Source organism: Eschrichtius robustus, chromosome 6 (genome assembly GCF_028021215.1).
Source record: "Eschrichtius robustus isolate mEscRob2 chromosome 6, mEscRob2.pri, whole genome shotgun sequence".
Classification (NCBI taxonomy): Eukaryota; Metazoa; Chordata; class Mammalia; order Artiodactyla; family Eschrichtiidae; genus Eschrichtius; species Eschrichtius robustus.
In genome coordinates, this window is record NC_090829.1 from 47702288 (window position 1) to 47725063 (window position 22776).

At 36.2% G+C, this 22776-nt stretch overlaps 1 protein-coding gene across 7 annotated transcripts in view; it reads right to left on the reverse strand.

Moving 5' to 3' along the window:
* ZBBX (zinc finger B-box domain containing) overlaps positions 1-8491 on the reverse strand; it is a 107533-nt gene extending 99042 nt beyond the window's left edge. For 4 of the 7 annotated variants that reach the window (XM_068547400.1, XM_068547397.1, XM_068547398.1 and 1 more), the window contains exons 1-3: positions 8429-8491; positions 7846-8005; positions 1242-1358 (exon numbers count right to left, since the gene is read on the reverse strand). In XM_068547400.1, the coding sequence (XP_068403501.1) occupies positions 1242-1309 (68 nt within the window). In that variant the 5' untranslated portion in view covers positions 1310-1358; positions 7846-8005; positions 8429-8491. Of the gene's footprint in view, positions 1-1241; positions 1359-7845; positions 8031-8428 lie in introns of those variants that run through there. The other 3 variants (XM_068547399.1, XM_068547396.1, XM_068547394.1) reach the window with 3 other exon arrangements.
* Between the last annotated feature and the right edge of the window lie 14285 nt (positions 8492-22776).

Below are 22776 nucleotides of genomic sequence, written 5' to 3' on the forward strand. Positions count from 1 at the left end.
GCCTTTGAACAAGTTTCACCCAGTAACTACCCAACTAACTGCATCTTTCAGGCAAAGCTTGGAGACCTCCTCACCCCTGGCCTAGCAGTTTGGGCCATGTTCTCATAGCTACCTGTGCTTTAATATCACACCATGTTTCACACTACTTTGTAAATGTAATTTTACTTATTCCTATCCTCCACAAGCTACCTGAGGGCAAAGACTGTGACTTTCTTCTTTTGTATCCATTGTTCCTTAGCACAGTGTATACACTATGTGTACTTAACAAATGTTTGTTGGATGAATGTTTATACGTATATACACACAGACTTAAAACATATCACCAAAATGCATTGCCCCTTCTCTTTTTGCATTAAAAAAGTAAAATTGGTAATACTAGCAATTGGATAGCTCCCCTCCCTACCAAAAACTAGTAAACCTAATAATGATAATGCCATATAACTTTTTCTAGTTGACAAAATTCTTTTCCACACAGTATCTCAAAAGTAAAGGGAGAATTAGGAAAGCTCTGAAGACACTGAGTAACCACAGGACTATTTATCTGGATCAGGGAACTCAGAAACTAAAATTAAACATTGACGGTCCGCCCCCAACCCATGATGGCTGGCCCTGAATCATATTTGAGAGGAAGGCCTTGGGAATTCCCAGTGACTCTAGATGATCTCAAAAGGAAATGGCATATTGAACCTTCTGGTACACCTATCATGTCCTGAAATTTCTAGGATACCCAGAATTGCTTGACTCAGGCCAAATGCATCTCCAAGGCAATCTAGGACAGAAGGTACCCGTCCTGGGAAAGGTGAATTCAACATAAAGTCCTTTAACGATGCAAAGTGCAAGGGTAGTTAGTGATTTCTATTCCTTGTTTAAAGGTCTCTCACTTTAACAGTCTCCTTAAATTTCAATTTCCTTCAGTTTCTTCAGGGTGATTCTTTTCTAATTTTGTATAAGTGTTACAAAAATATTTGTAACTTTCTGTTGTATTGCTTCAATAGTTGATGAACCCAATTCACATAGATTCTTGTGGCATAAGTATTTTTACTCCTCGTTTTTAACCCATTATAGATTTATATTTCAAACCTCCTCTCTTAAAATAGAGCAATGTGAAGAAAATGGAGATGAGAATTCACAAAATTTTATTTCAACTCTAAACAGCCTCATAGGAAAAGAATACTTTAAATTATAAAATACAGAAACTTTAGCAACTATTCTATTTAAGTAATAAACACATATGCACTTACTTATATTTTAGCTTTACAGAATTTCCAGGTTTTCCCCATGGAAGAACCACAAAATCTTTGGTGTTCATGATTACTGTCTTAGTATTGTCTAAAAATTATTGTGATTTGCGAAAATTTCTGAAAAAGTAACAAAGGCAAAAGAATTATGTCAACATAAAGTGGTTAACGTTACAAATTTGAAAATACATATAACTCAGGAAAATTTTTAAACAAGAAAACATTATGAGGGAAAAGATCGAATCAATGGTAAAACAGCAAGAAATTATTATAAATGATAAATATATTATGTTATACAAATATTTATATGCTAATATAGTTATAACTATAACATATCTGATGGAACTAAAATTTTACCAATAATTATATAGCAAAAGACTGTGGAAACTGAAAGTGAAGAATGAATTCCTTAAGACAAATAGAGCACATATTCTGGCTCTTTCTGTGATTAAGATTATAACAATATATATCAGGTATTTGTTCCCAGCCAAAAATAATATCCAAAGCTAGGTAGGTAGTGAAAAGAACCTTAGAAACACAATCCAAACTCGAAAACCTTTTTTTTTACATATACGGTAATGTAAAATGAGAATTAAGGTATGCAATAATTGCCCAAAGGCATTCTAGTATCCTCATTTATCAAAGAAAAATTTAATGATGCTCTTTGCCTAAGATCAAAAATTAGCATATTTAGAAAGAATTTTTCAACAAGAAATGAAACAAAAAAGATTTTTTGCCTAACTCCAAGTTAGCCAGAAAATTAAATTATTCAGAACACCCTATTTCCTGAGTATCCCAATTACTCACGGTTCTACAATAATTTACTCTGTAATGCTGAACTGCTGAATCACATGCACAACTATTAGATTTTTATATGAATAAAAATTTCCAAATTCCAAACACTCTTAAATATGAGGCAATATAATAGAGTCCATAGTCATAAATGCCCAAACCATTTGATACCGTCATTTTATATATGTGCTCCCATGTGCTCATAACCCCTATAAATATTTATTAAGGCTCTGCTATATGCACAGCACTGTACTGAGAGACATGAAGGAGTCAAGGCCCAAGGAGATCTGTTCTCTGGGCTCAAATAGTGTAGAGTCAAATAGGGCATATAAGACCTATATATAAAAGCCATAAAACAAGGTAGGAATCACAAAGGCTATAAAACTTACAGCTATAAGAGGGGAGCAAAAGAAGAGAATTCAAGCTAGCTAGCATTTAAAGTGGGGCTTTAAGGTGAAGGGGGGCTAATATATAAAGATATGGATGGGATGAACTTTCCTCACTGCTAGAAGAAAACAGCTCTTGAATGGAGGGGGAAAAGTAGGTGTAAACTTGGAAATGTAGGCTGAGGCCCAATAATGGGCGACGTTAAATCCCAAGTTAAAGCATTTGGAATGTGTTCTGTAGCTAATGAGAATCACTGAAACTTTTAGAAGGAAGAACAGGAAATAAGCCTAGAAGGTATGCTCAAAGACTTAAGCAGAGAAGACATCAGAACAGGAGTAATCAAGTGTAAGTCTACTGTGACATTAAGGTCAACACAATCGAATGAATCGAATCTCTGGGAGATTATTTTACAATTCCAATGATGCAACCACTGATCAAAACATTTTTGGAATGCCTCTTTTGAGACTGTCTGCAGAGTCCATCATATATCCAACAAACACACAAATCTACTTTGCTATACTTCATTCAAAACTAAAAATGATGGTGGCCAACAGGAGCAACTACTTTGTTCACTCAAATCTAGTTTCAAATTACTCTACCTCCAGAAATCAGATTTAGCCTGAAAGGGTAGATTTTTAATTCCTTAGAGGAAATTCTAAGGGAATTTATTTATTCTAAGAGAATTCCGAAATGCAATTATACAAAATAATTTTATACTGTAAGTAATGTAATGGCTGCATCATAGGACAAAGTATATTTGTGCCTTCAATCAACAGTTATTTAGCTGCTCCTTTGTGAGCCCTATTGTGGGTACTGAAGTCACAATGGTAAATAAGACATGGTGTCTTCCCTCAGAGGACTCACAATCAAGGGGAAACCACACAAATAAAGACAATACCGTGCGACATTCTGAAAGAAGAAAGTACTTAGGAGAGACGTCTAACTCAGACGCATTTCTCAACCACTAAGTCCTGTCTCTCAAAGCTAAAATCAGAGTCAAAGAAAACCAAAGATATCACAGGAATGAAAAACAAAATTTGGTTTGCTTCTACCCCTTCTTTGTAGGTAAAACCTTTGTCTCATTTCTATCAGAGACTACAAAAGGCATCTTTTAAAAACTTCTAGGACATAGAGTAACAGAGAGTCTATGTATCTCTTTTTGATCTAAATCAGGAAATCCAACTGCTGGACACTCATCTACTGTCGGTAAGTTTTTCGTGAAAAGTTCCATAATGTTATCATTACCATTATCATCAAAAAATAAAATAAAAGAATCCCCAAAGTTAATATGTCTGATTAATTAAAATAACTTAAATTGCCTTAACTTCATTTATGCATTGAGATACACAATTTTATATGTGTATGTACATTATGCATAAAGCTGAACTGATACACAAGGACTGAAATGAATGAAAGAAAAATCTGTAAATTTCATTAGGATGAGATGATTCAGATTTATAGCTCTGCTGATAATGTGACTTAGCCAATAAATAGTCTTATTCAGGGGGCATTTCACTTCACTGAATGCAATTAGTAAGGCTTCTTCTCAATTAAATGTTTTATCAAGCCACAAACAAAGGCCAATTTTCTTGCATGAAGAAAAAAAGGAAGATTATAACTGTGAGTCACGCTCTTCTGCCTGTTTCCTTTCCTGAAACCAACAGAGAATTAGTCACCGTTCTTGGGACAGCAAGGATATAACAATGTCAGCAGGAAGAACAGCAAGGCACAAAACTTTAGTCACTTAATGGAACCATGGAAATAGATATACTCTCTGTTATGCAAACCTCATAATTCCATGTGTCCTTTGATCAATAATTTTTTTCTTATAATTGAATACCAAAAGTTCAGTAGTTATCTGGAAATTTTTCTAGTTACCTGATTTATTAGACTGCATCATTTTTGTCCCCAAGCTTGTTCTTCCCCAGACACATACACACAATATGACCCAGAACTGCCCATGATGGTTTGAATGATCCTTCTACATAAGTTCCCATTTTGGGAAAGCAACCCAAGCATCAAGGCCTGCCACGACAGAATGGAAACAAGGAATTTATGCTCTATAAATCTAGAAACTCCAAGTATTCAAGAGCTGCCCTAGGCTCAGAGAATTTACCATCACACCATTGGCAGAATGGGATATTTGAGAAACCACTGTTTTCATATAACTGAAAACTTATCTAAGGTTAGTTGATTCTTCTAACAACCCAGATCATCTTAGAGATGAGAACTTAAGAGCCAATAAATAAGGATTTTTCTTTACTTTAGCATAGACTTTCGAGGGGTCTAATAAGCAAGCTTTTGGGGATGGGTATTTACCATAGTACTTAGAAATCAAAGACCTAAGCAAGAAATGTTAAATGAAAATGAATTTAATTAAAAATAGTTAAATTAATAAAAGAATTTTAACAGTTTCTCTGCCTGATATAATCCTTATTTTAAATATATATGTGTGTGTGTGTATATATATATATATATATATTTTTTTTAATCTAAGGAAAGAACTGTAAACACATGGTCCTTAGCATAACATCTTATGCTTGAGTGCCCTATTAAATAAATATATGTCATTTTCTCCTACCATAGACCCTGAAAGTAAATCAGAGATTAACATCCGGGCTGCATTCAATCTTTCAACCAACCAAAATATTTGATAATTAAACACTGCTTCAGGGCACTAAATGGCACCCAAGTCACCCACTTTTTACCTTCTATGTGCCAGTTCCCTTGAGAACAACTGAAAAAGTTTGGCTTTAAATATCAAGGGGCAAGATATCCTTTTAAGATAATTTCCAACTAAAAATGATAAGTAGTTCCATGAAGAATAACAATGGAATATTACTCAGCCCTGAAAAAGAATGAAATAAGGCCATTTGTAGCAACATGGATCGACCTAGAGATTATCATGCTAAGTGAAGTAAGTCAGAGAAAGACAAATATCATATGATATCGCTTATATGTGGAATCTAAAAAAATGACACAAATGAACTTATTTACAAAACAGAAATAGACTCACAGACATTGAAAACAAACTTGCGGTTACCAAAGGGGAAAGGGTGGGGGAAGGGATAAATTAGGAGTTTGGGATTAAAATATATACACTACTATACACAAAATAGATAACCAACAAGGACCTACTGTATAGCACAGGGAACTATACTCAATATCTTGTAATAACCTATAATGGAAAAGAATATACATACATATATATATATATATATATATATAACTGAATTACTTTGCTGTACACCTAAAACCAACACAACATTGTAAATGAACTATATTTCAATAAAAATTGATTTAAATAAAATAAAAATGATAAGTGATATTAAAAGATACTGGGTTTAAGTTCAGAAGACCTTTGTGTTAGAGGGTCTCTGAGCTTCAGTTTATCCAGTATAAAAAGGTAGGGATCTCCCCCTCCCTAATTTACAGAATACTGAACAAAAGGTCTCTGATTCGTGGCCTATAAAGGGCTTCAGAGAGTTCCGGGTTAGAGAAGGGGGCAGCCTTAGAAACTACCTTGAGAAGTAAATGAGGGGAGCATCAAGGCTCTGCTTTACCCACAGCTGCCCTGATTTCATCTATTTTTACATAATGAGCCTCTGGGTCAGACTTAAAGAAACTCTTCTAGAGCTTAACAAAGTTTTAAAGGCACAATAATACAGTAATATATAATTATTATTCTGTATCAACTAAAAACTTTATATGATTATAAAAAATACAAGTTTTAAATTTATAAATCATACCTTTTAGAAACCTAAGTCCTTTTATATATTTATAGTTTATTTCTCCCATCCATTCTCATACAATCTACTGTTATCCTAGGTGCTCTCTTGTGAATATTTTAGGCATGGGAAAATTAAGGCACCCATCCAAGATTGGTGACAAAGCCAGAAATTACAATTTTATTCTCAGTCCTGTTAGCTCCTCTTAGGATTTAAAATCTAAATTGTTCTACATACTTAAAATAACTAATTCATATCATTCATATTCTCCCCCCCCCTTTCATACTCTTAACCTACCATAAAAAGGAAATTTTAGAGTAAGAACTGTTTTACCAAAACTATTTTCTAAATTTTACAGCAATTTATTTAAACACCATTGAAACCCTTTTGAGTGTCAGACTGCTCTGTTTTTTGCCTCTAAATAGTTCCCCCTAAACACAGGAAAAAAAAATACCCAGGGGCTTCGCTGGTGGCGCAGTGGTTAAGAATCTGCCTGTCAATGCAAGGGACACAGGTTCGAGCCCAGGTCCAGGAGGATCCCACATGCCACGGAGCAACTAAGCCCGTGTGCCACAACTACTGAGCCTGCGCTCTAGAGCCTGCAAGCCACAACTACTGAGCCCACGTGCCACAACTACTGAAGCCTACGCGCCTAGAGCCCATGCTCGGCAACAAGAGAAGCCACGACAATGAGAAGCCCGCGCACCACAATGAAGAGTAGCCCCCGCTCACCGCAGCTAGAGGAAGCCCGCGCACAGCAACGAAGACCCAACACAGACAAAAAATAAATAAATAAATTTATAAAAAAAAAAATACGCAGCTACTCAGCTTGGTACTTAAGATTCTCCATTATCCATTATGCCTTATGCTTTATTTTCCACTTCTCGGCTCACCGAGTTTTATTCTATTCAGTGCCCAGTTCAAATGCCACCTCTACCATGAAGGTTTCTTCCATCAGAAACGAGCTTCTCTCCTTTAAGGACATAATGTGTATTACACTCACTTGCTACTATATTCTGTCTTGTGTTATTTTTGCTGCTTTGCTTATATAGATGTTATTTCCCCAAGTATCCCAGATATTTGAGGGTAGTCCTACCATTGATCTTTGAGTCCCTAGCAATTAGTAGAGTGTCTACACATAGTGTACTGTCAATAATAATGTGCTAGGTTTTAGTATTTAATATTTTTCTACTGCTTTGAATTTTCTGTATAATCAACTCCATGAAAAACAAATTTAAAACAAACACACCCTCTTTCCCACTTCAACAAATCTTTTTGTTTTCTTTTTTCCATGTGCCAGGTATCAGGTTAAGCACTGAGGAACAAGGTGAACCAGACAGGTATAGTACTAACCCTCACTAAACTTACACTCTGGTGAAGGAAGTAGGGAAAAAAATTAAAAGCAAATAAAATAATTGTAGGAAGTATTAAATGTTTTGAAGGAAATAAAGGACCGAGATTCTTTCAAATAATTAATTTGTAATACAGCTGGCAATATTATGGGAGGTCAGGGCAGACCTCTAGTAGCCTCTAAGATAAGGCGCTAGAGGGAAGTAAAGGTGTGTGCATTGTGTGTTTTCTCATCTTCCATAAGCATACAGTTTACATAGTTTTTAATCCTGGGTAGGCATCAACTTTATAGGATTTTTTTTAATGAGTCTTGATAACTCCACAAATAAAAAATACATAACTGAACTTACACAGTATATCTAAGCTCCTCGAATGCTGATGGGAGGAAGAAGAAAAAACTTCCACAGCTTCAGATTTCTCAGGAATCTGGCGCCCCTCACCGTGACCTTTAGGGAGGAGTGGACTTCTAGAATGAAGCGTATGCATGTGGCCGCCCAGGCAGAAAGAAGGCTACAAAAGGAGGTGTGATAATGGTTTGTCAGGGCACCCAATTTTTCAAATAAGACTCAAAAAGACTTCATTCGAAAAGCTGGGTGGTAGAAAGGGTACAAGTGATGTGACGAAGGCCCGGGTTTCACTGTTTAGGGTTCACCCTCGTTCATGTCTCCATTAGCATCAAGGGCTGGGAAGTCTTTTCTTTGGCAAAAAAGAAGACTCCCAACTCCGGGAGTCTAGGCCGCTTCCTGCAGCGCCTGGCACTGTGGCGGGCACAAGGCAGGAGCTCAACAAACACCCGCGGGGACGGCGCCCCCAGCTCCCCTGGGGCCCCGTCTCCTTTCCGCCTTCCGGCCCGCTCCCCGCACCACCCAGACCCGCCGCGCTACCCGCTACGCCGACTGCGAGGCCCGCAGCCACCGCAGCCAGCCGACCCACCTGGAGCCCCCAGACGTGTGCGTCACCGTCGCCCGCCGCAGCGAGCTGCCGGGAGCTTCCGCTTTGTCTCCTTGGTTACCGCGTTACCTCGGTACCCATAGCAACCAGAAGGCTTGGTACTGCGGCTCTCGGCCCGCAGAGGGAGCAAGGGAGCCCTACAGAGAAGTAGGAAGAGAGAGAGGAGAGGAAGAGAAGGAAAGGGCAGGTGCCAGAAGCTTTGTGCTGGAGTGGATAACACTGGGCTAACACTTACTGAGCCCCTACCATATTTCAGAAAGTTTGAATAACAACCCAAAATTACAAAGCTAGCAAATGGCAGACGCAAGAAGAATTAACCCAAGTAGTTCAGAACTCCCACGTACATACTGTTCAGTCACTCATCAAAGGTCACAATAGGCAAAGTCAGGACTAGAATCTAAGTCTTTGACAAGCCTAGAACTCTCTTTTCCTTGTATCAAATACAGGACCCATGGGGGTATGTGAGTTTAAGAGTTGAGAGAGAGAGAAAGAGAGGGGGGAGAGAGAGAATATCAACTCACATTTCTCCAACTTTTCCAGAGTGTCACCTGTGGTGAACTTATTTTTGGCTTCTTAAATAAGCTGTAGTTTTTAATCTCTGTTTTTATATATGCTGCAAGTAGGATGTCTGGTTGGTTCTGCAGTCAGTCAGTCAAAAAAATTTCTATGCTTCTCCACACTGAATCTATCTTGCTACTGGACTAATAATCTCAAGTATTATAGTTAAGACACTAACTCTTGCGCCACTGCTTTCCACATTAATGTGCCTGCCAATACTCATTTAAGAACACATCAAATATTTTCCCTTGGCAGTCAGCTATATAAGATTATAACCAGCATGGATAAGAAAAGACAATGATAGTCATGTGGTTATGACTGGGCTTTGACATGAAGGCAGACCTGAGTTTGAGTCCTGGTCCTGCCACAACTCACCTACTGTGCAACCTCGGGTAAGCTGTAAGACCCAGTTTAATTGGTTAAATGAGGTAAGGATACGTTTAGTTCACACATGGTGTAACACGGAAGAGTAAATGAAATAATGTATGTTAAGTCTTTGGCACTAAACCAGGCCAAGAGTAGGTGCTAAATATTTGGAAAATATGGTGGTTTTGAGGCTATGGTGGTTATCTTACTGTTCATGCTATAAATTCACCAAGTCTTTCCTTTAAATCTAATACAATGACAACTTTCAAGTGGATGTGTAATACTACTAGAAGTTTCTTGTGCAAGACTGTGTTTCTCAGACAGCTGTGCTCTTTGAATGATCAGGAATGGTATTTCCAGTATGCATCCCTTCATTCATTTATTCGACAAATATTTATTGAGAGTCCACTGTTCCAGGTTCTGAAAATACTGCAGTGAAGAAAGCATAGCCCCTCCTGCTGTCCATCTTATATTTTACTGCCAGCAGAAAGACAATAAACAAACATATAATTATAGGTCAGGGGCTTTGAAGAATAAGGATCAAGAAATAGAAAATAACTGAGCCCAAGTTTAGGTTAGATGGTCAGAGAGGTCTCTGAATGCAGGGGTAGAGGAAGACGTGGGGCAGTCAGAGCAAGGAACATTCCAGACAGAGGGAACAGTAAACAAACTTCAATTCTGACTCAATCAATAGCAGTATGCTGCATAAAAACTCTGATCACTTCTGTACAGCACTTTTTTTACTTCAAAAAAGAATTTTTACAATGCATGGACTGGCGCAACAGAAAATTAAACTCATAAAAATATTGTATAAATTATTCTGGCACTTTTCAGAAGCCTTAAATGGACATTATCACACTTATATTTACGGAAATATCTGAGTTTATGCATACTTATGCAAAACAAAGCAGAGCCAAAAAATAATCCCATGCCAAGTTACATATTAAAGTGAAAAATAGGAAGTGCTTGTCTTTCAAAACCATGATTAGTGACAAAATGAAATGAAACACGTAGAAACAGTAACACCTCTAGAGGTAAAATATCCTTTCTGCTGAAGCAGAATGCATTTAACTGGCACACCAGCAATTGTGCAAATAGGTTACCACATCTGTATCAGGAGGACAGTATTCCTGAGAGTTTGGGCAAATCCATGCTTCATTGTGTCAGTCTGAAGACAAGATCTGAATGTAAGTTTTCTGAACTAGAAATATTCAATTTAAAGAGATAAAAATTAAGCATGAAGAAATTGAGAGCACAGACTTACTGAATTCAAAAAAACTGCAAGGTCATGCTTAAAAAGATACATTCTCTCTCTCATACACACACACACACACACACACACACACACACACACTTCCATTAAGCAAGCGCAGCTCATCAAGTAACCTTATTTTGTACTTGGTAGGCACTACCTGGAGGAAAACTGTGGCTGGTCTCAGAACTTTCTAGTCACTCACAGGTAATAAAAGTTCTTAGATGAGTACTAAAAAGGTCCAGTCCCACATAATTGTCAAAACTCTGCATGTGACTTAACATCAAGGCTGTTCTCTTTCACAGTGGTTGGGCCTCCTGAATGCAGGGAAGCCTGGAGTCAAGCAACCATTAAGAAAAGCTTGGGTTTCCATTCCTCATCATCCATTCATGTTTCAGTCTTACTGATTGCCTATGTTAGGATCACAGGAAAGGATGAGGGTTAAAACAGAACAGTCTTAACTTGCCTGATATGAGCCTCCCAGGTGTTTAAAGCAGACCATTCTCCAAAGACCTCTCCACTCCATCCAGTGGGGACTTCTTACCTGCATTGCTCTGGATGCAGGTGGCACGTTCTCAGACCTTTGCTTACTGAGCCCCTAGGCATCAAGTGATCATCCTCACTTCTCTCTGTAGGATATCAGTGGTCCTCCTGGAGAGAGTTTTAAATGACCCACTTTCTCTTACGTTTTTGCATGTCCCATGTCAGACCTGTAGAAACGCTCTTTCACCCTTTGCCCTGCCACGCTGTGGGAATGCAGGACAGCCACATGGTCACCTCTCTTTGGCTCAAACACCAGCAACCCGCCAGCCTAACAATTGTACTTCTGACTCCTCAGATGGAATAAAAAACCAGCCAACTGTGTCCCCAGCTGCAGGGACCCATTGATGTACATCTTACCAGGCTTGAAATGACAGTCAGGGACTGTCAACAGACATTATCCAAAACCTGGAAATAAGTTAAAGGAATAACTACATGTCTTTTCAGATACACTCTAAGAGTCCACTCAAAGGTTATCTTATCCTCTAGGAAAATGTACCTTTGTGTGATCATCTTTTACTAATCATAAAACTCTGTTTCTGTGAAGTTACGTGTTAATCAGTAGGGGTTTTTTTCATCTACAATTTTCACATCATTTGCATCTAGATTTTTGAACCAGCTTAAACCATCCTGGTAGTTCCCTCCTTAATGAATAAAAGAAACATGTAAATTCTATATTTATAGAACACCATGTTCTTAACTATTGAAATTATATTTTGATAGTAGGTACCAAGCCTTCCTCTTCTGAAGGGAGATGGGACACATGGTAGACCAGAAACTGGCCAAAAGTACTCTTTCAATCTTCACTCCACTCTTGGCTCCTCAAACTTTTTTTTAGGCAGAAGTTGATTGTCAGTTCAGGATTGTAAAACAGGTTTTCCACCATCTCCCTTTTACACGTCCTGAAATTTAGCTTTACTTTGAAATGGACCATCTAGTTTCTTCATGCCCTGACAGACACTGACTATGTGTCCTATTACATACGTATGGGATTTTTCGAATTGTCAAGGGTAGCCAAGCTTTAGAGGCAACATAAAATAACAAAAAGATTTCTCAAAAATGTAAATTAGGGTGATATAAATATATTTAAATATATCTTAAGGACTAAACTTAAAAAGGAAAAAGAAGAAACTTGTAGTTAGGAGGTGGGATTGTCCTTTTATAATTTTTCTCAGCATTGTAATTTCTGGCTGTCACCTATGACACAGAATTCTTCAGCAAATAAATTTTCATAACACAAGGCAATGATCACTGATGTTTCAGAAGTGGAGGAAAATCATCAGGGCATATGATAAATTCCTGCTTCCTGCAATGTGCAGTCCTTTCCCAGTTGAAAAATAAATGTATAAGCTTTTTGGATGGGCATAGTGTTTTTAACCAGCATTTATTCAACACCAGCTCTATTGCAGACACTGCCCTAAGAGGGACACAAATAGGAGCAAAGACTGTATCTCTGCCCTTGAGGAACCCATTGTCTATTGAGGGAAGTGAGAGATAACAAATAATTAATATGTAATATAGCAAGTATTATATTCACAAAGTATGGGAACAAGACGTGTATGGCATGGCCAGAAGTTCTGGGTGGTTCAAACATAGCATGTGTGGCAGGGAGATAGGATAAAAAGCTGTGCTGGGGTCAAATTTAAAAGCACCTCGACATTACACTGTTCACAATGGAAATTACAAAATTGTTTTTAAAACAGAAATTAATCATCTCAGTATGCTTATAACAGCATCTTTTAAAGATAATTCTGGTGGTAATGTGAAAATAGAGCCAAAGGAGAAAATGGAGACAAAGAGACACGTTTAAAATATGGTTATATTAGTCTGAGATAGAAATGATGAGTCTGGAATAAATCAATGCTGAGGGCACAGGCCAAAGATAATAGATTCAAGGGGATTTCATAAACTACAACAGGATTTGGAGACTGAAGAAACGTGGTTGTCGAAGAACAGGAAACAGTTCACAGAGTGAGGGTTGAAGAGATGGCACAGAAATGAGTTCAGTTTTGAAGTTTTTACTTTTGAGATAGCAATTGGAAATAATGAAAAGTAAAATATAGGTCAAGTTGTTGGGAAAGTGATGGGGTTGGCCATGTATATTAGAGTGTCATCAGCATATAGAGAGTAGCCAAAGCTAAAGGAGGAGTTTTGAAAACGTCCCAGGAGCCTTCTAAAAACTATGGAGGAAGTGGTTTTGAGAGAGACATTCATCCGACATTGCTAAAATAGATGGATATGAAACTCATACTTGGCCTTTTTTATCCAGCAGTGTTCATTGCAAGGTCCTCACAAATGAGCATGACACCCTGAATGAATTTATTAATGTGATCCTCAAGTTATTCTCACTGTCATTCATATATTTACCGCTGAGAAGCATGGACTACGTAAGTGGTAAAAATAAAAGAACTGGCATTGGTCCCTGAAACATGTGTTGCCAATACAAATACACCTACATACAACTTAGGTAAACAGGTTCAGAGTAGATGAAGATAGAACTCAGGTGAACTAGAAAGACACTTTATTTGAATATAACATTATGTTCTTTCTTTTTTTTTTTACTACATCCTCTAATTTAATATGAGGTTAGTATTTCTTGGTTCCATCCAGAGATTAATAAACACCTATAGTGCACCAATAATCTGCCCCTCATTTCCCTCTCTTTGCCTGGCAACAATCTGTGAGCTTTGGCAGCCATGTTTTCCTGCACTACCCAGCCCACCATTGTAATGATTTAGTGGACAGAGTCCATAAATACGTGAATAAATTCAAACAAGATTCTTTCTCGTGAGAATGTATATTTGAAACTGAGAGGGTGATTCTTGGGTTAACAATATTCTGCCATGTCAACTAGAGAAAGAAAAAAAAATAAACGGAAGAAAGGACAAAAGGAATTTTAAAAAGGAAGAAGGGAGGGAATTTTATGGAAGCTTTCCCTTTCCTGAGGACTAGCTACATTCTAGCCTTTGGGTTCCATGATATACTCTTATATCCTTAAAATAAATTCCCCTTTGTTACTTAAACTGGCATGGCTTGATTTCAGTTGTACAGAAAAAAGAATCTTGACTAAGATGACTGTCAGAATTGTAATACTAAAGTAACTTCCTGTATAAGGCAAGTCCAAAGTTAGATTCCCAGAGAATTATTTTAAACAACGGTTGAACATTAATCTATGTCTCTCATAATTTTAAATTAATATTCCTACATATACAAAGATAGGAAGGTAATTTGGCATTCTTTTGAAGCCATTCTATCAAAAAAAAGGTAAAATCTCTTGTTTATTTTTGAATCAGTTTAATTTCTCAGTTTATTTACTTTAAGTGTAGCTGTGCCAGTTTTGCTAGCAGACAATTATTTATAATTGATGTAGCTTTAGGGAAAAGCTAACCTTAAAAAGAAAAAACCTGGCATTTCAGAGAAAAAGACATTCATTTTGATCCTTGCCAAGCTTTAATAAGTGTATCGTACTGTCTTCTTGAGATTTATGCACTGTTAGCTGTACCTCATTCGGAAAATTTGCATTTTTTCTCTTATGCAGTCAAGCTGGGAGGCACAAAACAAGAGTTATAAGGTTTGTTTGACATGAGATATCTAACAGTAAATTTCTTTCATCAACTTTATTCTATAGCTCTGATCCCCAAGGCAGATTTTTCATCATATTTTGTGAAATATTTTATAATAGCCTTACCTTTTGCAGAAGTTGCTCCCAAAACATTCCAAAGGAGCTGTTACAACTCTCTCCACTATAGAACATACTAGATTTACCATTCTTATGCCCACTGTGAGTTAACATGACCTATGTATCCATCCTCACATTAATTCAGCAAACCATATGCATCTAATGTAGCCAGCTTTCATGAAGGTGTAGACATTCGCCAAATACTTCTTGAGGACCTATTATGTCCCATTTACTTGGACAAATAATGGCTACAATGATGAACAAGACAGATTTGTATTCTGTCCTTGCAGAAAAGACAGTTTAGATGGGAGGTACAGACAAGAAACTCAGAATATTAACTACTAAATCTGTATGAGAAATAATACTCTAGAAGCACAAAGGAAGGAAACTAACCCAACAGTTGAGGTTCAAGAAAGGCTTCTTAGCCTAAGTGATGCCCTATCTGGTTTTGGCCCAATTGTTGAGTAGGAGCTCCAGACTGGTTTGGGGGAATGGGTGAAATTAGGGAGTATTCTGGGTAGAAAAAAAAGCATACGCAAACATCCCCACGATGAGTTAGAGAATCTAAAAATGCCCAACATTACTGAAACTTGAAAGGGACTTAGGAGAAGTGGGGAAGAGGGAGAAAAGAAGTGACAGTCACACAACTCTGGCAAAGGGGAGAATAAAAGCCCATTGCTACAGTCAGGCAGATACTAGTGGCCTACGACAAGATAGCACGATTAAAAGAAAGTTTAAGGATCCAATATTTATATGAAAAATTCATCAGTGGACTTGGAATTGATTAGATGAGAGGCTGAGGAATAAAGGGTGATCCCTAGTATTTATGGACCTGAAGATAGGATTTTCGTATCTATGTTCATGAGAGATATTGGTCTGTAGTTTTCTTTTCCTGTAATGTCTTTTTCTGGTTTTGTTATAAGAGCAATGCTGACCTCATAGAATGAATTAGGAAGTATTCCCTCTGCTTCTATCTTCTGAAAATAATTGTACATGATTGGTATAATTCCTTCCTTAAATGTTTGGTGGAATTCACCAGTGTATCCATTTGGGCCTGGTGCTTTCTGTTTTAAAAGGTTATTAATTATTGGTTCAGTTTATTTAATAGATATAGGCCTGTTCAGATAGTCTATCTCTTCATATGTGTTGGTAAATTGTATCTTTCAAGAAATCAGTCAGTTTCATCTAGGTTATCAAATCTGTGGACATAGAGTTGTTCTCTCATTTTGCCTTAGGTGGCTTGGATAGAGGCTTATTGATTTTATTGATCATTTCAAAGAACCAGCTATTGGTTTCATTTATTTTCTCTATTGATTTCCTGTTTTCAATATTATTGATTTCTGCTCTAATCCTTATTATTTCTTTTTTTCTGCTAACTTTGGATTTAATTTTATCTTATTTTTCTAGTTTTCTAAGGTAGAAACTTAGGTGATTGATTTTAGATCTTTTCTTCTAATGTATGTATTCAATACTATAAATTTTCCCCCTTAGCACTGCTTTCACTGTCACACAAATATTGATAAATTGTGTCTTTTTTATTTCGTTCAAAATATTTTTTCATTTCTCTTATATTTCCTCTTTGACCCTTGTGTTATTTAGAAGTGTGTTGTTTAATCTTCAAGTATTTGGAGACTTTCCAGCAATCATCCTGTTATTGATTTCTAGTTTAGTTTCATTATGATCTGAGAGCAGACACTACATGATTTCTATTCTTTTTGTTACTGTGTGTCTTATGGCCTAGAATGTGGTCTATCTTGGTGAAAATCCATGTAAGCTTTATAAGAATGTATATTCTGCTCTTGTTGGATAAAGTAGTCTATTGATGTCCTTTATATCCAGTTGATTGATGGCATTGATGAGTTCAACTCTGTCCTTACTGATTTTCTGCCTTTTGGACTTGTCCATTTCCGATAGAGGAGTGTTGAAGTCTCCAACTATAATAATGAACTTATATATTTCTGCTTGCCATTCTTCCAGTTTTTGCCTCACATATTTGAACACTGTTGTTAAATATAATATATAAGTATTAAGAATTGTTATGTCTTCTTGGAGAACTGATCCCTTTATCATAAGGCAATGTCCCTCTTTATTCCTGATAACTTTCCTTGCTCTGAAGTCTGCTCTGTCTGAAATTAATATTACTTCTGCTTTCTTTTGATTAGTGTTAGCATGGTTTATATTTCTCCATCCTTTTACTTTTTTGTATATGGGTCTTTATTTTAAAGTGAGTTTCTTTTAGACAATGTATAGTTGGATTTTGGTTTTTGATCCACGCTGACACTCTTTTAATTGGTCCATTTAGACTATTGGTATTCCAAATAATTATTGATATAGTTAAATTAATGTCTACAAATTTGTTACTTTTTTCTTTTTTTTTTTGCTCTTGTTCTTTGTTGTTATTTTTATCTTCCACTTTTTTCTACTTTTTCTGGTTTTAATTGAGCACTTTACATGATTCCATTTTCTCTCTTCTCTTAGTATGTTAGTTTACCTTTTTTAAAATGCTTTTTAGTTGTAGTCCTAGTATTTATCACATACATTTAGAACTAATCCAAGTCCACTTTCAAATAACACTAAACTGCTTCACAGATAGTGTGAGTACCTTATAATAACAAAATAATCCTAATTCTCCCCTCACCTCCATTATATCACTGCTATCATTCACTTCATTATATATACATATGAATATATATATATACAATATTGAATACATTGTTGCTATTATCATTTTGAACAAACTGTTGTGTGTTAGCTCAATTGCGAATAAGAAACATAAAAGTTTTTCTTTTATCTTCACTTATTCTTTCTCCAGTGTTCTTCCTTTCTTTGTGTAGATCTGTTTCTGACCTATACCATTTTCCTTCTCTCTAAAGAACTTTTTAAAAACATTTCTTTCAAGAAAGTCTACTAGAAACAAATTCCTCAATTTTTGTTTATCTGAAATATTCTTTACTCCTCCTTCCCTCCTGAAGGATAATTCTATGTTAACTCTTAAGTTACAGAATTCTAGGTCAGTGGGATTTTTTTCTCAACACTTTAAATATTTCATTGCACTCTCTCCTGGCTCACATGGTTTCTAAGCAGAAATCAGTCTTTACTCCTCTCTAGGTAAGGTGTTTCACCATCTGGCTTCTTTATATTTGATTTTTTTATAATTTGAGAATGATATGCCTAGGTAAAGTTTTTGGCATTTATTCTGCTTCATCTTCTCTGACCTTCCTAGATCTGTAGTTTGGTGTCTGACATTTATTTGGGCAAATTCTCAGTCATTATTGTTTCAAATATTTCTCTCTTTCTTCTCCTTTTGGTATTCCCAGTGCATGTATGTTACACCTTCTGTAGTTGTCCCATAGCACTTGGACATTCTGGGTTTTTTTAGGCTTTAATCTATTTGTTTTTCAATTTTGGAGGTTCTTATTGAGATATCCTCCTGTTCAGAGACTCCTTCTTCAGCCATGTGCAGTCCACTAATAAGTCTATCAAAGGCATTCTTCATTTCTGTCCCAGTGTTTTTGATTCCTAGCATTTCTCCTTGATTCTTTCTTAGAATATCCATCTCTCTGCTTACATTGCCCATCTGTTCTTGCATGATGTCTTCTTTATCCATTAAAGCTCTCAGCATATCAGTCATGCTTTAAATCCTCGGAGCTGATAATTCCAACATCCCTGACATATCTGGGTCTGGTTCTGATGCTTGCTTTGTCTCCTTGAACTATGCTTTTTGCCTTTTAGTATGTCTTGTAATGTTTTTCCTGATAGCTGGACATGATGCACTCGGTAAAAGGAACTGGTGTAAGTAGGCCTTTAGTAATGTACTGAAAGGTGTGGGAAGAGGGGAAATATTCATTTTATGACTAGGTCTCAGTCCTTTAGTGAGCCTGAGCCTCTGGACTGTGATCTTCCCATATACTTCTCAGTTGTTCCACCTCCCCTTCAGCTGGGACAGAATGACTAAAGCAAGCTGGAGTTGGGTGTTTCCCTTCTCCCAGGCCAGTTAGGCTCTGCTAAAACCCCAGCAGGTTAGACTCTGATTAAATAATTTTTCCTAAGGGTGGATCTTCTGAAGAAGAACAGAAAGCTCTGGTATATTAAAAAAACAACTTTTTCCCCTCCCCTTGCCAAAAGCATGAAGGGTTTTCCTCCAATATTCACTGTGAGAACGTGGTAGAATTTCAGGAGGCAAAACACACAAAAGTGTGTGGTCCCTCCAATGACTGGGTCCTTCTGGAGTTTTTGACTTTCTAAGTTGTCTACACTGCACCTCCTTCAGTTCTTCAATTACAGTTCAGGTTTCTTGACCCTGGCACTGGTTCCCCAGGATGTTTCTGGTCCAGAAAGTTGTGATTCTCTGTATTTTGCCTGTGGGTCTCTATAATTTGGAGGCAGTGGTTGGCCCTGCGACCTCACTTCTCTTGTGGATCTAAGAAGCACTGTTGATTTTTCAGTTTATTCAGCCTTTTACTTGTTGTTAGGACTGAATGATGACTTCCAACCTTCTTGCCAGTAGAAGCTCACCAGACCAGAAACCAGAATCGTCTGTTTGTTTTTTTAATAGTTCATATGAGACAATCATAAAAATTTGCAAATCTTAAATTTGCATTTACTTCATAGTGAGTTTTAACATTTTCTAATGGCCATTTGTATTTCTAGTTCTGCTAAGTGCTTCTTTTCAACATGATTGATTTTTAATTGTTACCATTTGGTCTCTACTGTAAATAAGGTCATCTTTTCTTTCACCCAAATTATTGAGAGATATACTTAAAATGTAATACAATAGATTACACACATTTTAAGTTTACAGCCAATGAATTTTAACAAATGTGTACATGTAATTACCACTAAAATCAAGATAGAGAAAATATATACCATCCCCAAAAAGTTCCTGCTTGCCTCTTTGCAATTAATACCCCCAAACAACCACTGATCTGCTATCTTCCACTGTGGAATAATTTTTCCTTTTCTAGAATTTATTATAAACATAAACATAAAGTTTGTACTCTTCTGTGTAAATCTTCTTTCACTCAGCATAATGTTTTTGAAATTTTTCCATGTTGATGTGTGTATCAGCAATTTGTTCCCTTCTGTTGCTGAGAACTATTTCACTGGATAGATATACCACAATTTGTTTATACACTCACCTTTTAATGGATATTTAAATGTATCTAGTTTTTGTCTCTTACAAATAAAGTTACTATAAATACTTATGTGAAAGTATGAGAGTTCAATTTACCACCACTTCTTTTATGGGCATGACCTGGAAATTGCATGTATGCCTTCCGTCTATATCCCATTAAACAGGGCTTGGTCATGTGACAACACCTGGCTGTGAGGGAACCTGGAAATATAGTCTGTATCTGGGAGACCAGGTATCTGTCTAAAACTCAGGGTTTCTATTACAATGGAAGAAAGTCAAGATGGAAATGTCAGGGATTGTCTTCATGTGAAGGGGAGAAATCTCATCTGGCTTCTAGATTTTGGATGGGTGTTGGTGCCATTATCTGATTTGACATTTAAGTGGATGGATGAGTAAACTGTTCACTATAACACTCTGATATATTTCCAGCACTGATTAAAGCTGAAAATATAAATTTGGGCGTCATCAACATATGGATGGAATTTAAAGCAATGGGATGAGATAAGAGTCCCTAGGGAGTAAGTGTGAGATATGGTTTCTATCTGATGATGCAATGATTTCACCAACTGCTTTCAGAGCCCAAGCTAAATATAACTATCACTAGCAGAATGCTAGTTAGCCTAAAACAAAACAAAACAAAAAATCCTTTTACCTGGTAATATAGTAAACTACTTAAGGATTACATTTCCCAGCCTCTCTAAAAGGTAGGTGTGGCTGTATGACTAAATTCTTACCAACAGAATGTGAGTGAATCTCCAGTCTGGATGCCCATCCCCAGACAGACTCTTCTATAAAAGGAAAAACTAACTTCTTTCCTATTTAAGCCACTATATTTGAATTTATTTTTAGCAGCTTAAGTTTTTATTTTCAGGATCAGATGGCCAGATTTAATAAATAATATTAAAATTTGTCAAAGGCAACGAGTAAAAAAATTTGCATATTGACAAAAATTCACTATGAAGTCAGGAAGTTGTAGACCTGGTGTTTCTTTTATTAAGTTCTGAGGACCTTTTACATCAGGATCACCACAGGTCCTTCTTATTTTTTCCAATACAGATTTTGGGGCTCCACCTTGGATTTATTGAATCTCTCTCCTAGAATCTTCATTTTAATAAGTTCCATAACTGACTTGATATAAAATTTTTGAAAATCAACTTTATAGAAGGACATAGAGCACTATTTTCCTCCCTCCTCAAGTAAATTAAATCTAACTTTGTGGTAAGGATTTGTCCTTGGGGTAGAAAATTTATTTTTCTGTAACAATAGTCAGGAACTGGTCTATCAGATTACTGTAGCAGCTTAAGTTTTAACTGATTCAAGAAGTATATCCAAGTATTTCTTATGCTCAACTAAATGAATCTCCACTGACACTCATTTTATTCATTCTTATTGATTTTATCACAATCTTGGGGGTTTTTTTTAGCATCATTTATTTGGGTTTAGTTTTCAAAAAGTATCAGGTTGCTAGTATTTCTAAACTGCTCCAAGAAATAAAGATACTACCTTACAGAATATTAATGAATATTTTCTTCATATACTTGCAATTCTTTCCAGTCATTGCCTCAATTAATTCTTGATGCTAAAGTTTAATAAATAATATTAAAATTTGTCAAAGGCAATGAGTTAAAAAAAAGATAGCTAATGTGGTTGTCCTCATTTCACTGAAGAGGAAACTGAAGTAGAGATATTAAATTATTTACCTATAAGAGAAAACCAAATTAATGGAGAAGGTGGAAGTCAAATGCAATTCCCTCACTTCTGTCTTTATTGAACTATTGAATTACAAGTCACAACCAATTAAAAACATGATGTAAGAGCTAAGCAGTATAACCTGTTTATCATGTAAACTATGGGCCCCAAAAAACTGCCCATTAGCAGTTTGTAAAATGTTTCTTTTAGTGAATTTTATTGACCTTTTTCACTATTAAGTTTACATAAATATACATAGATATAGACAGATAGGTGAAGATGTAGAAACTTTTAAAAATAGAAAATATATTCACTCCAAATTTTCCACACTTATCAAATCTGTTTATATCTGGATGTATTTTTTCCAGCCCTTTCTCTATCCATATCACTAATCATTTAATTTTCACATAATTGTGATCAAATATAAATTCAGATGGCATCTAAAAAACATAGTGTTTCTCAGCACCAGTGAAATTCAGCAGAAATCCACTGGGTGGAGTTGTACTATAGCTTAACATTTCGAAGTATTTCTCAACTGTGTCTTTTTAACTTTTTCTCCAGTCTTCATATAGCTTATGGCTAAGCAATATTTGCTATTTGAAGACCTAAAAAATATTTTATTCCAACTGGAAATTGTTTGGAGATTATTGGTTTAGGCATTATTCTCTTTTCTGATTGTGTCTAATACAAGTCACATGCAATTTAGAATTTAATAATCCTGTCAAAGAATATAGTTGCCTATTTTCCAAAAAATATGCAGATTAATGAGATTAAATAGAAAATAACAATTGGCTTGGTAAAAAAAAAAATGCTGCTCTGTCTTTTCACCTCTCAAACTCATGTTTTTTCTGCCATCAAAAAAGACAGGTAAACGTCTGATATTCCAACTCCTCTGAGCTACGTGCACCAAATATGCAAGGTTTCATTAATGTTCATCCATTCTAATACATGCTACAGAAAGTTGCCAGAAGTTTTACGTATTCTTGAGGAACAAGCTCTCAAAAAAACTTTTGTACCTGCATACACAATCAGGTTAATCTCTCTCTGGCAGAATTTCGGACTTAAGTGTGCATTAATATCAAGGACCCAATCTTAGAAATTCTGATTCAGCC